Raw genomic sequence first — 14,757 nt, 5'->3', positions numbered from 1 at the left:
TGTCAGCAGACAAAAGACATATTTACCTGAAGCGTAGCATGTATGTAAAAAGCATTCAAGTTCTTGGGGTTAATAAGTGTGTGTTAAGCGTATAGATCAATTTTCGTGAATGTTTTATCGCCACATTATATATAAGAATTAAAATTAAATGTATCAGATCTTTCTCAAGATTAGTTTTATTGAACTTCGATTAGATACAATTTAATGTTAGCCTTCCTCAATGATATTATTCTGATTTTTAATCTATATTAATATTGCTTCAATTTACTAAGTGATCTGTTCAGCCATTTTGCTACTTAATTTGGTCAAGTAAATTAAAAAATATTTTTTTAACCTAAGGAACCTTTGAAAGATGATGGAGAATTTATATATTGCCTTCCTCGGAAAACGTCTAAAGTTCTTTATAATCCATATAATCTTCGGGTGGTCTCGGATCACAGAGTTAGACATAGCAAAGAATTTTGGATTATTACTGCTTCATTTATCTCAAAGGTAATATACGATGGGTGTTTTTAGCTTTCAGGAATATAATGGAAAAATATTACCCAATATAGAATTTAATTGGGTAAATTTATCTTTGTGCATTTCAGACAAGCCTGGTCATTTGAGGAACAGTGTATGTTTAAAAACCTCATTGGGAGACAGTTATATAATAGTGACTTTTTTTTTTCTTTTTTGTAGAGATTTAGCTTTGTGGATTCGATTGTAAGATTTTACCTCTTAAATACTTATTTAGTGTAATTTTTTCACAGAAAGATCTAGGAAACAGGCCTTTGCTGACCTAACAGGAATTGTAATAAAAACAGAAAAATGTTTTCTCAGATTGTCAGAAATTGCATTGACAGTGTACGAATCCCCCTAATTATACTCTTACATAGCACTTTGATACTTATCACAAGTTATAATTATACAATGACTTGTTTTAATCATTTGTTTACTGTCTGTCTGCCATCCTCTGCCCTCCCAGCCTCCCAGCTAAACTCTATGTACAAATGGGCAGGCCCACATCTCAGTGAAGCACAGCGGTAAGTGCAGATATGGAAATATCTCTAATATGCATCATCAGCTGAAAATGGAAGAAACAACTTCTATATAAACAAAAATATGCACTTAAATACATATGCACTGATATAGGCATACTTTTGTGCTTTGTATTTGCAGGTTTCCAAAGTAGATGGTGCAGAAGAAATAGAACTCATTCCTGTTTTGGAATGGCTATTAGAAAGAAGATATTACAATTTATTACAGCAGTTCAAGTTCTTTTCCAATTTTCGGTGAGATGAATGAAACTGAAACATTATTTGTGGTATGATTCTTTAGAAAAAGCAATTAGCTGGATGACATCTGGGTTCTTCGACAGTCATGCCATATTTATGTGGAATTATAGAGGAAATGGGATAGTCCATAAAAATTTTTTTGATAAAGGAAGCTTACTCATATAAGTATTACAACTCAATCTTTTTGGATAAATATCGTAAGAAAAAAAGATGTTTTTAAGTCAAGCGAACTCAAATGGACCATAATGACTTTAACTTACCTTTTATTTTTCATGCATTTATTTGTTAAATGAATATTTATTGAGAGTCTGCTATAAACCAGGTGTTATTCTAGATGCTGTCCAACAAACCAAGCAATTGTTCTCCTCGCAAAGAAGTTAAGATTATAGTGGGTGAGAGATGATTAGAAAATACACATATGTGCAAAATGTCAGATGAAGATGAAATGTTATAAAAGGAAACAAAATGATTAGGGAGCTTGGGGCTCATTTAAAAATTTGTCTCGTTCTAAGTTTGCATTATATCACATCACATCATAATTTCCAAGACTCTTCCATCTTTACCCAAGTAGTCCCAGACGGTTGTTCTTTGAGTGTTTGCATCTAGTTCTATAATTTTTTTGTTTCCTCTCTAAAGTCTGTCTTTCCTTGTGGTCTGCTGCTATCTGCTGGGGACTAGGCAAAGAGAAATATTTAAAATCGTTATGTTTAATATTGTAAATAGTTGAAATAACAGAACCAGAGATTTTATGACAAAGAAGGTATTTACTTTCTGAACAAATACCTGTTGTGTACCTGTCCTGTTCCACTGTTATGGACCCTGGAGATACAACGATGTAAAAAATACATAAGGTTTCTATACCTATAGATCATATATTCTATGGAGGGAGATAGGTAATAAGTAGATAAGTAATTTTGGGTAGTGATAAAGGCCAGAATGCTAATAAAACAAAAATGTGAGTGTGTTTCTACTTTCAGAGCAGAGGTATTTAAGCAGACCTGAAGGATAAAAAGATACATCCATGTGGGGTCTTAAGGTAGAACAGTTCCAAACAGAAAATAGAGCAAGTTGAAAAGTTTCGGGGCAGGAACAAGTTTAGTGTGTATTCGAAAGTAGAAATGATGTGACTGCAATATCGAAGAGGTTGGTAGGAAGCAAAGCTGGTTATATCGTCGAGAACCTGTCACGTGCAGTATAGATGATTGAGCAACAACTCTGGGAAGTTTCTTTTGCAGAACATATATATGATATATATTATAACAATATATAGGATACAGATTACATATATATAATAGGTATATATATATAATAGGTATATATATATAATAGGTATATATATATATATATAATAGGTATATATATATATATATATGGTATATATATATATATAGAGAGAGAGAGAGAGAGAGAGAGAGAGTGAGAGAGAGAGACTGGCATCCCCAAATTAGAAGGTTATTTTCAGTGAAGCTAGATGTTTTTCATTCTGGATTATCAGTTTATTACATTACCCAAAATATTATTTTCTGTATTTATTTAAACTCTGTCAGTGTTGGACTTTGCACTGTTATCCATCCCTTATAATAAATCCTCAGGGTCTATTCTGCTCAAAATAAATTTTACTGAATAAACTATTGAAACCTAATTAGAATTGGGCCAAGAATCATCTTTATATACCCCATCTGGCATCAGTAAGTCCACTGTCAAAATGAGTTATTTTTTTTTATTCAGATTGAGAAAAATATAAGTTTAATATAAGTTAATATAAGTTTAATATGATTTTTAAAACTTTAAAATTTTAAAATATATTTCGTAAAGTTTTTTTTATCACGAATGTTGCAACAAGTAACATTTCAAATTTAAAATAAATAAATATGAAGAGTTAATGATCTGGGCTGGTGCCACCATGTACACAGCGCAGGGATGACTTCAGCAGCATCCTTAGCTTTTCACCTCATGTGACTTCCTGGAGTATTAGTTTCTGTGGCCTGGCGCAGACGCTCGTCACGCCGGCGCTGGGCTCCCCTTGGAATCATCTGGGCTTTTGGAGAGTCCTGAGGTACCATGACTCCGCGGGTCAGATTTAAAGTGCGACAGGAACTTGCTTAGAATGCTTCTCTGGAGCCTGATTTAAGGTCAAGTTACTAGATTTATCTGAGGCATTGCAATGTCAAAGGCCTCGGGTGCGTCTTTTCGAGTGACGTCATGTAATTCTTTCCGATTGCTCGGGTGGCTCCAGGCCTCCTTCGATCTTTGGTTCCAAAATCAGCCAGTGACGTCACTAAGCGCGGCTGGTTGATGGGCCGGTCGAGCGCTCCTGTTCCCACCATCTTCCCTTCTCCCCCGGCGCTCGATGCTACGGGGGAAGCTCGCTATGGCAAACCAGCATCCCAGCGCATCTCGGTGTGTATTTAAGAGTGATCGTTTTCATCGAGAGGGAAATACTGCTGAGAGATTGTGAGATGGCACAAGACTCATCCACAAGCGCACAAAACAGGAGGCAGCATTCTCTTAGGGCAGTCGAGGGAGATTTACAGAAACACTTGAGCACGTCTATTTCACGTGCGAAAGCTAAGGATGACGTCACGAAGGAAACTTCGGTTCCTTCTCATGTGAGTTCTTTGAGGTTTTCAAATGACGAATGCATCTTTTTTTTTTTTTAGGTCCACTAAATTTATTTTAAAAATCATAAAATCTTTCTTACAAAAATGCATCACATTCTGCACGCTGCTCTGAATAGGTGCCGGGGACCTATGAGCCGTTGTTACCTTTGCTCCCTGTCCCATCCCAGATGTTAGTGACCGCAAAGCAGAGTGTCCATAATAATCACATAATCACCAAAAATTAACAAAAGTTAAAATTCACTCACTCTGCTGCTGTTTCAAAATTTCAGCGTTAGTAATCGCACGCCCTGCCCCACCCTGTTTGTAAGGAACTAGTATTAAATAATATCAGTATGACATACATTCTCTTAAACTTTTACCCACCACTATGCAATGGTTTCTTATCAATGTACCTTTTCATCATCACTAAAAACTGAATCTTGACTCTTCTCGAAATAGAAATCTCTTAAAAATAATGAGCCGTCTACGGCCATGCCATCCTGAACACGTCCGATCCCGTCTGATCTCGGAAGCTAAGCAGAGTCGGGCCTGGTTAGTACTTGGATGGGAGACCACTTAGGACGACCAGGTGCTGTAGGCGTAAAAAATAAAAAATAAGGGATTGTAAGCTGACAAGTTCTTTGCAAACTCTGAGGTCAACCAAGAGTTGCCTCGCCTAAAGAAGAAAAAAAAAAAGAGCCAATAGAGGAGGGGAAAAAATGGCATAGATGATAGAAGCTCTGTTCATCCCTCTGGTGACCAAATCAAAGTCATGATGGAAACAAGGAGAAGCAGCAAGGAAAAATCACCTGGGAACTAGAGGAGCAAGCCATACAGCTAGGGAGAAGTCCAAGAAGTCACCCTGCAACGGCAGAAGGTCGGATGGGGAGAGGACACAGAGCTGCCCTGTCCCCAGCGGCTGAGTGACACGGAGGCTGCAGCAGTGGCAGCAGTAGATGTCTCTTAAAGGGGCCATGACCACGAGTGGATTTTCATGGTGACGGACCTGCTCGCTCTGAGTACCACTGCCGATTCGCCTGCGTGCAGGCGTCAGCTGCCTTGGCTTCTGGCGTGGCCTTTTGGGACAACTATAAGCACAGCATCTGTGAATTGCTTGCTGAATCTTAACAGGTGGCCCTGGAGGGGCACAGGCTGGGGATAAGTTTGGCCCTCAGCCGAACCCCTCTCAAGACTGCCCACTGGACACCTACTTCACAAATCCACACTAATAAGACCGGGAGACTTAGTAGCTTTGCTTAGTACATAGACACAGACGTGGAAAGGCAGCCAAAATGGGAAGACAAAGAAGCAGAAACCATATGAGAGAACAGAACAGAGATCCAGATATAATGGAGTCAAGTAATCTAACAGATGCAGAGTTCAAAACACTGGTTATAAAGATGCTCCATGAACTTTTGGGAAGTGTAGATAAATTCAGTGAGAACTTCAACAAAGAGGTTAAAAAACATAGAAGTGGAAATGGAAATTATAAAAGAGAACCAGTCTGAAATGAAGAATACATTATCTGAGATGAGAAGTATATTAAAATAGAATAAACAAAGTGAATAAAGAAGAGGATCGAATGCCCTATCTAGAGGACAGGAGAGCCAATCAGGACACTCAATCAGAATGGCAAGTAAAAAGATGCCAAGACTATAACAATAATTTAAGGAGCATATGGGACACTATTAAGGGTCCAAATATTTGTCTGATTGGTGTAACTGAAAATCAAGATGTTGAACAGCTGTTTGAAGAAATAATGATGGAAAACTTCTCTAATCTGATGACAGAAATGGACATAAAACCCCAGAAAGCTCAGAGAATCCCAAAAACCAGAGATTCAAAGAGGCCTGCACCGAGACACATCATAATTAAAATGCCAAAGAAATACAAAGAAAGAATATTAAAAAGCGACAAGAGAAAAGCAGATAGTTACCTACAAGGGAGCACCCATAAGACTGGCAGCTGATTTCTCCAAAGAAACTATGCATGACAGAAGGACTTGGCAAAAAATGATATTCGACAGAATGAAGACCCAGGATCTACAACCAAGAATAATTTATCCCTCAAAGCTATCATTTAGCGTTGAGGGACAGATAAAGAGCTTCCCAGACAAACACAAGCTAAAGGAATTTATCACCACCAAGGCAGTATTACAGGAAATGTTGGAGGGACTTCTTTAAGGAGAAAAAACATGTATCAAAAACAGGAATAAAGAATGGTAATAACTACATTCCTATCAATAAGTATCTTAAATGGAAAAGAATTAAGTGCTCCAACCAAAATATAGAGTGGCTAAAAGGATAAGAAGACAAGACCACGGCATATGAAAAGGAAGGGGATGGAAAAAGATATTGCTTTGATGGACATAGAAGGTATGTAAGTCAGACAGAGAAAGATAAACACTATATGATTTCACTTATATGCAGAATCTAAGGAATAAAAAGAACAAACTAATCAAAAACAGACTCACAAATATAGTGGACAATTTGGTGATGGGGGGTGGTTTGGGGGCTGAGAGAATGGGGTGAAGGTTTAAAGAAGTACAAATTATTATTTTTTAGGCGAAGCAGATTGCAAGGACCTTGTCAGTTTACAATCCCTTATTTTTTATTTTTTACACCTACAGCACCTGGTCTTCCTAGGTGGTCTGCCATCCAAGTACTAACCAGGCCCAACCCTGCTTAGCTTCCGAGATCAGACAGGATTGGGCTTGTTCAGGGTGGCGTGGCCATAGACCAAAGAAGTACAAATTAGTAGCTGATGGATGGTCAAGGGGATGGGGAGCACGGCACAGGGAATGCAGTTAGCGTTAGTACATTGGCTAGGTGAAGGGTCAGGGTCTGGAGGGAGCAGTTCGGGGGATCGTTTTACGAACTATATAGATGTCTAACTGATGTGCCGTATGCTTGAAACTAATTTAAATAAATAAATTTTAAAAATTAATGAGCCAATACATGTATAAGGGGAAAGAATGTATTTTTATAGTTGTTACATTTATTGGAATATGAAAGTTAAGTTGATTACGTATCTAGGAGAATTATGACTTTCACTTAGATTTGCTTTGCTCTGCGTTCTGTTAATCATTGGGAGAAAAGTCATATGGTTTAGTATTTACCTCAGGTAACTGAGGATGATTGAGACATGTTCTAGAGAATTTTCTAGTATTACTAAGTCTTTACTAAATTTTTTCATATAATTACATGATTTATGAGTATAGAATGTGAGAAGTATTTTTCTTTTCAGAATTAATAAAGCATTTGTTACTTGGAAATGGAATGTTAGAAGAATTAAGAAAGAGAAAAGCAGGTAAGTCTTGATATGCAATATATTTATAAAAATTTCAAGAGGAAGCATTATTTTAAATATGTAGTATGGAAGCAGATATAAATTAGTTTTTACTCAGTGATTGGAAAGTCACATTTTATAACCTTTATGATTAAACTTAACCCATCTAATTTTTAAAGATTATTAATATTTTATATATATTAAACACGATTATATATGTATATATGTGTGTGTGTATATATATATATACACACATATATATAAAATAAACACGATTATTTTATAATATAAACACGATAATATAAACACGATTATATATGTATATATGTGTGTGTGTATATATATATATACACACATATATATAAAATAAACACGATTATTTTATAATATAAATACGATAATATAAACACGATTATATATGTATATATGTGTGTGTATATATATGTATATATGTATACATATATGCATATATACATATAGATACATATAGATACATATATACATACATATATATACATATGTATATACATATATATACATACATACATACATACATACATACATACATATATATATATATACACACACAGAGACACACATATATATATATAAAATAAACATTTATTATATGTCCTGGGATGCCATTCTGTGGAGTGAAGAAACCACAGTGCTATGAAGAACCTATGATGAGTTCTCTCGGTCACTTGATCTAACTTTCCGCCTCCAAAGGGGGAATTCATTAAGTAACCCAAGAGCGATGACAGCTAATTCTATTTTTAGGATATCCAGCAGCCAAGTTTTGTTGTTGTTATTAAACCCGAGATAACTGCGGTTGAAATGCAGTTGTAAGAATTGATACAAAGAGACCCCATGTGCCCTTCCCCGAGTTTCCTCCAGTGGTAACATCTTGCAGACCAATAGGACAGTGTGACAACCAGGACAGCGACACCAATAGAAGGAAGATCCAGCGCATTTCTATCAGCTCCGGACCCCTCACGTCACCCTTTTACAGCCTTATTCATTTCCCTCCCACTTCTACCCTCTCCCTAACCGGTGGCAAGAACAAATCTGTTCTCCATTTCTATCATTTGGTCTTTTCAAGACTGTTATGTAAATGCAAGCCTGCAGTACCGAACCTTTGGGACTGATTCTTTTCACTTAGTGTAACTCTGGGGATTCATCCAAGTTGCTACATATATCGGTTGTTCTTTCTTACTGCTGAGTAGCAGTCCATGGTATGAACCTACCACAGTTTCTTTAACCGTTCACCTGTTGAAATGCAACTGGGTGTTTTCCAGTTTTTGTTTATTACAGATGAAGCTGCTGCCAACACTTATAGACAGGTTTTCATGTGAACGTAAGTTTCCATTGCTCTGGGGTATATGCCCAGGAGTGCGATTGCTGGGTCATATGGTATTTGCATGTTTAATTTTTTTTTAAGAAACTCCCAAAGAGTTCCAGAGTGATTGTATCGTTTTTCATTCTTGCTAGTGATCTGTGAATGATCCACTTCTTCCACATACATGCCAGCATTTGGAGTTGTCACTATATTTTATTTTAGACATCTGGTAGGCGTGTAGTGATATCTCATGGTGGTTTTAATTTGCATTTCTCTAGTGACTAATATTGTCGAATATCTTTTCATGTGCTTATTTGCCATGTTCTTTGGGAAATGTCTCTTCGTATCTTTTGTACATTTTATAATTGGATTATTTGTCTTTATGCTATGGAGTTTTAAGAGTTCTTTTTATAGTCCAGATACGGTCCTTTGTCGTATACATGGTTTATAAATATTTTCTCCCAGTCTTCGGCTCGTCTTTTTTTTTAAATCCAGGAGTATTTACTTAGCATCTGCTACATGACAGGCTTTAGGCTGGTAGTTAACTCGCTGCTTGACACTATAAAGTCACTCTTTGGCCTCACTGCTTTGCTGACTTGGACAAGCATGTGTGCGAAGACCTGAGCCTTTACTCAACAGCGCCCCCGTGTGGAAGAAATACCTTATTTCTTTCTCTCTGCTCTTTTCTCTCATTCTTCCCTTGTGTTCTTTCCGGCTCTGTTAGGAGTGATGTGGCTCACCTTCGTGACCGTGAGCAGACCTGTAGAAAGGGGCGGAGAAGAGAAAAGGGCCACCTTCTCTGTGTTGTGATATAGGTGGTTAGAGAACTTATGAAACATTCTCCAAATGGTTTCCAATCTAGTTAATCGTTTTCCCCGCAATTGGGGAAAATTAAACTGAGGAAATTCAAACTTAATAAAGAGGGGGAATATAATTCCATTTGGATGTCACCATCTGCTATTTCAAAATTCTTAGAACTCAGGGGTATAACAGAATAATATCATCACTTGTTTTCCCCTCCTATTTTGTTCTTACTCAACACACTCAGCACCAAAATCTCGCCGTCAGCATTGGGCAAACAGAACTGTAGGGTTTACTAACCTTTATCGATGCCATTTAAGATGGATAGATGTAATACATATTAACTATAGGAATAGGAGACAAATTATGCTAGTTATCTCTATGTTCACTTCATTCGTTTTGAAGAAGAGATAAGTCTGTGGAAATTTTTTAACTTCCAGGTCATTTTTGTACCACCATCTTTTCTGGGCTCATGAATTATTTCAGGGATGTTTGCTTTACATAAAGGGACTTTGCGAAGATGCAGTTAATCTCAAAAATGGTAATGAACATGAAGATAATCCATCTGCCATATGCCTTGTAAAGGTGGGTAGAAGTATACTACTACAAGTTAATATCGGTATATGTTCACTGGGATATAGCTGTATAGGACATATTAACTAGTTTATGTATACATAAAGAACACATGGAGTTTTGAATCAAAGGAATACAGATATCTAGATCCATAAGTAAACCATCCCTATGGATGACTGATGTTCTCAAATATCTGCAAAGAACATTATTCCCTCGGGTCATCAATTTTAATAGTTAATAACATTCTTTATAAATAATTTCCTCCTTACACTTGTCTGTTACGAGGCCCTTTATTTTCAGAGCCCCAAATCTGCAATAGTATTTACAAATAATCAATTACCTCTAATATATAATTGATAGTAGCTAACTTTCCCTCAGTATAGCACATCAAGAAATTGCCATTGAAACTCAGAGATTTCGGTTAAATTTATGAATTCTCCTGTTCCACAATTCTCAGAGCGATGGTCTTAATGAATGATTTCATTTATATAGAACAGTTCTTTCAAAGAGGTTAAGTACATAGAAGTATAAATTTTAAGTTTAGTACATAACCGAGCAGGATTCTAACAGCTTCTACTTCACTTACCCGCTGTGCGGAGGAGATACTGAAAAGTGAAATGGATAGTCACCTAGACTTAGAAAGAGAAACAGCGAAAGGGCTTGGACGAATTATGAATTTGACAATCAGCTCCGGTAATAAGATTAATACTTGTAAAACAGTTGATTTTTAGAATCGGTCATGAATAGTGACTGATACATAAAAGTGATAACGCATTTTTTTGAGTGAATACATAACAGAATTAATGAATAAAGAATTCATCACTATAGATGAAGTATATTTTGTATAGTCGTATTAGCAATATTAATGTCTCCAAATGATTAAGTAGAAGACGTTTCACAGAGGAGTATTTTTGATACGGTTTTAATGTAGAAGGAAATCGGTCGGGAGGCTAAGATAATAGCTTTGCTTTATTCATGACCGAGTGACAGAATTGATCAATTAACTCCATGATGGGTGGTCAGGCAAAGCATACTTTAGAATACTTTAGAATATTTCTGAAGTCTACGCCTAAAAGGCTAATGGCTGACAATGCTAAATAGAGTGACTAAGAAGGGATGTTGGGGCTCTTTCCTAGACACCTTGGGCTGTATCGGTTTCCCCCCCAGAACATCAAGGGGAAGGAAACAAACCTTTCCAGAGGATATATACATATTTGTTCATTACCTGCTCTGCAAAGACGATGGAGGTGAAGTAGAAAAGAAGCACTGTTACTTCATTCTGCTTACAGGCTGTTGGAAGGGATCCTTCTCTACATAGAAAAACAATAACTAATTCTGGAGGCCTTCCCTCCGTTTTGCCCATCATTCTTGCTCACCAATTAGCAAACTACATTAACTAACAACACATGTGGAATGGTCACGCCTTTGGAATTGAAGTTTGGGCATCTTTCCTGAAGGAAGGCTGTTACGAGCCAGGCCACGCTGGGTCGAAGAGCCGGGCGGGGAGGGAATGGGACATTCAAACAACAATTGAATGTTGTTTAATTTGAGGGTTAGCTGGGGCCAAGAATAACAGAATAAGGGAAAAGTAGGGCTAAGTGAAGCTGCCCTTAAGACGGGGGCACTCCTAGTAGAGGTTGTGAGGGCCATTCTCAAGAATAGGAGTTTCTGAGACTGGAGAAGCCGGGGTCAGATGGAGGGGAGAACAGAGCTTCATAGTTTCATAGTCAGGAGAACTGAGCCTGGGGTCAGAAATCTGAAAGTGGCCAACTGTACCTTAGGACCGGGGTGGGGCGGGGGCGGGCGGGGTTCCGCATGGCTGGGGACACATAGAGGAGGTAAGGAGGATGAAGCAAGTTTACGAATGCATATGCTAGTATTAGTCAGGTGTTAATACCATGATCGCAGGTCAGAGTGCGCCGGTACACTCTGCAGGGGCGAAAGCACACCTTTACAGGGGCAGGAAAGTCTAGAACTAGAAGAGAACGTGGGTGCATGGGTCATTTTATCCAAACTTTCGCTTTCAAATGACAAACTAAGTCCCAGAGAAATCGTAACTTATACAAGGCCACAGAACCAGCTAGAGTTGAGTCTTTGATTATGTTTCCTATTCAAGAATGGTTGTGTGGGGGGCAGTATTTTGAATGCTTAGTAAAAATTAAATTATTTTTTGTCCCACCCTTTTTGGGGGAGGGTGCAGTGGGTGGTGCTAATAATCTACATTTTTAACAAGTCCCTTAGGTGATTCTTCTGCAGAGTAAACTTTGAGAACTATTCTGAAAACATAACTACTGAAAGTTTCTGAACGTTATTTTAGGAAAAGTAATGTGATGTTGGTTTGTGGGAAAAATCGAAAGCGAGGAGATAGATACAGAGTTAAAGACATCGGGGAGTATATACTGGAGGAACGTAGGTGGACGCAATAAGGACTTCAATTAGTAAGATCAGAAAGGGAGGTTTTGAGACACATTTAACTGGAAAAATCAGGACCCGAAATCCAGATATGGGACCAGGAGAAGGAGAACACAGACTTAATCCAAAATTTAAGGCTAGAGCAGTATTTTTCCATCTTTAAAAAAAATTTTTTTGGAAGCATACATTTACAAAGTATTATAGTATGACTAGGGATAATGATATCTGCTTATTTATTGAAGAAAATGTAGTTTGGCAAGAAAATTAACATGAGGTAGGAAAATCAAGAATACCCAGAAGGGAGGAAGAATGATGGGATATGGATGAGTGGATGAACCGTCTCGTTCTGTATTGCCAGGGAGGAGGGCGGTAGCACGGTCGATGGAAGTCTCTCCATGCTGGATTCCAGAAAAACTCAGAATAACATCGACCTCATTTGCATTATTTCATTTTAGCCTCTTTATCTTACGTTTAGTGTTCATGTTTTTAAGCTTTACAAATAATCGGGACTTCGAGGTAAAGCAGTTTCTGGGCCTCGTGGCTCCCCTGGGTTTCATAGATATTTCAAAAATACATTAACTCTTGAATTTCTCTGCTTTGACATAACCTGAGTAACAGTTAAAATAAGAATATGTTTTTTTTCTGTGTTTTATCAAGATTTAGGTAGATTTAAATAAGGGTATTTGAATATGATGCCTGTATAAGGAATTATAGTATATACAACATCACATGGAAAAGAAAGTATAAATACGCTCTTCTTTATGATAGGAAAAGATAGCCAAAATCTATCTTTCGCTTTTTTAAATGAATGACTTTCCAGCACTCAACATTTGCTCTCATTTAATTAGCTCGATAGGTCTCGAACGTATTCTCTAGATGAATTTTGTGAAGAACAGTTACGGCAAGCTACCCAGGCATTGAACCAACTCGAGGACATCAGGGATAAAGCTATTTCCGATGTGAAAATTACAATTTTTAAGGTACTTCCTTAATTACCTCCTTTTAAAAGGTTTTTATGTACAGACTGAAGCAATTGCTCCAGGTGAGATCCCCGAAAAAAGTATCGGGAGTGGGCAGCCAGGGAGGGGCACACAGGTGATTAATCAACCAACCAGCTAAGCTAGTGCTGTGTGTTTACGAGGTACAGCATGAGAATTTTTCCAAGTCTCGTGTAGAATGCAAATATATGTGCATATAAGTATATACGTGTGTGTATAAATGCATACATATGCATATTTACATACATACCTTCGAGATGCTCAAGATCTAACTTGTGTTGACATATAAAAGGAAATATAATTTGTTACAAAGTTCAGTGTTCATAAGACAAAAACTGATTGATTGCTCAGGAGAAATATAAGTAGATGAGATAAAACTTCCCTAAGGATTTTAGAAAAAGGACTCAATAATACAATGAATAATGTCCTCAGAACATGGATGTGCTATGACTCATTTCACAGGATCGTTTTAGATAGCTTCCCTCTATCAGAAATGACAGTGCATGGCACATGACTCCCAAATGCAGCCTGGTTAGGAACCAATGCAATACCATGTGATTATGGACTTCCTGCATCTCTCGGCTGGTTTGACTGAATCCAGATGGATATTTGAGGCTCTCTGGAGGAATAAATGGACTGGGTCTCCCTTGACGAATTTTCAGATGTTATTTCTCTGACTTGAACCTTTGATAGATACAGAGACCAAGGCAAGCAGCAGTGGTGGCCAGAACTGGTGGTGTGTACACACTTGGCTGCTGGGGCTATCTGCAGGTACCTGTGTGGTGGCAGGTGCCAGTTGGAGGTGCACAGAGTGGCGAGGGCTAGGGCAGGCTGCAACGGCCAGGCCGACTGCAGGTGCACTGGTAGCTGCTGGGACCTGGCCGTCAGTGTGTACCGCTGTGGCTGGTAGGTCTCACCACAGATTTATGGCAGTAGAGGCCACTGATGGGGGCCAGGCAAGGAACATGCGGATGTTTAGATGGCGAGGCTAAATGCAGGTGAGCACAATGGTGCGGGCCAGAGACAGGATCTGAGCTGGGCCCACAAGCAGTTCTGGGAGCCCTGGCTGTCGTGCGTGCACTCCTGTGACTGCAGCAACTCCCCTCAGGCAGGCACATGTGGTAGTGGAGGCTGGTGGCAGGTGGCAGGTCAGTGGCGTGTAAGTGCACAGTTGGTGGGGCTGGCCATGAGCATGTGCATGATAGCGAGGGTCTGCCATGGGGTTCTAGGCTGGTGTCTTGCACTCATTCAGCCAGAGGCCTGGGCTGGCTGCCGGCGTGGTTCCCAGGTTTCGGTGGGGTCAGACTGGAGAAGGCAGTGGGGAGAGGCTCAGGCAGTGAAAGCTGGTGAGATCTGCTGGGGGTTCGCGGCAACCGTGCTGGCCATTGTTTCCTTTCTCAGTGGCAAAAGCCGCTGCGTTTGTTGAGCAGCTCACTGTGAACCATGGTCGCTCCTGCCGTGCGGCTGCC

The 14,757-nt window shown here is 38.6% G+C and overlaps 1 protein-coding gene and 2 pseudogenes across 1 annotated transcript in view; 2 read left to right on the top strand and 1 right to left on the bottom strand.

Moving 5' to 3' along the window:
* The window catches only part of DNAH14 (dynein axonemal heavy chain 14), a 209,823-nt gene that overhangs the window by 15,965 nt on the left and 179,101 nt on the right, over positions 1-14,757 (top strand). Inside the window, exons 6-8 of the mRNA XM_039883632.1 lie at positions 7,124-7,186; positions 9,746-9,890; positions 13,139-13,270. Coding sequence (XP_039739566.1) covers positions 7,124-7,186; positions 9,746-9,890; positions 13,139-13,270 — 340 coding nt within the window. The remainder of the gene's footprint in view (positions 1-7,123; positions 7,187-9,745; positions 9,891-13,138; positions 13,271-14,757) is intronic.
* On the top strand, positions 4,360-4,478 carry LOC120619418 (uncharacterized; annotated as a pseudogene).
* LOC120619342 (uncharacterized) lies at positions 6,498-6,616 on the bottom strand (annotated as a pseudogene).

Source organism: Pteropus medius, unplaced genomic scaffold, assembly GCF_902729225.1.
Source record: "Pteropus medius unplaced genomic scaffold, Ma_sr-lr_union100, whole genome shotgun sequence".
Lineage (NCBI taxonomy): Eukaryota > Metazoa > Chordata > Mammalia > Chiroptera > Pteropodidae > Pteropus > Pteropus medius.
Note: the sequence above shows the minus strand (reverse complement) of the source record. Positions and strands in the feature narration are given on the sequence as shown.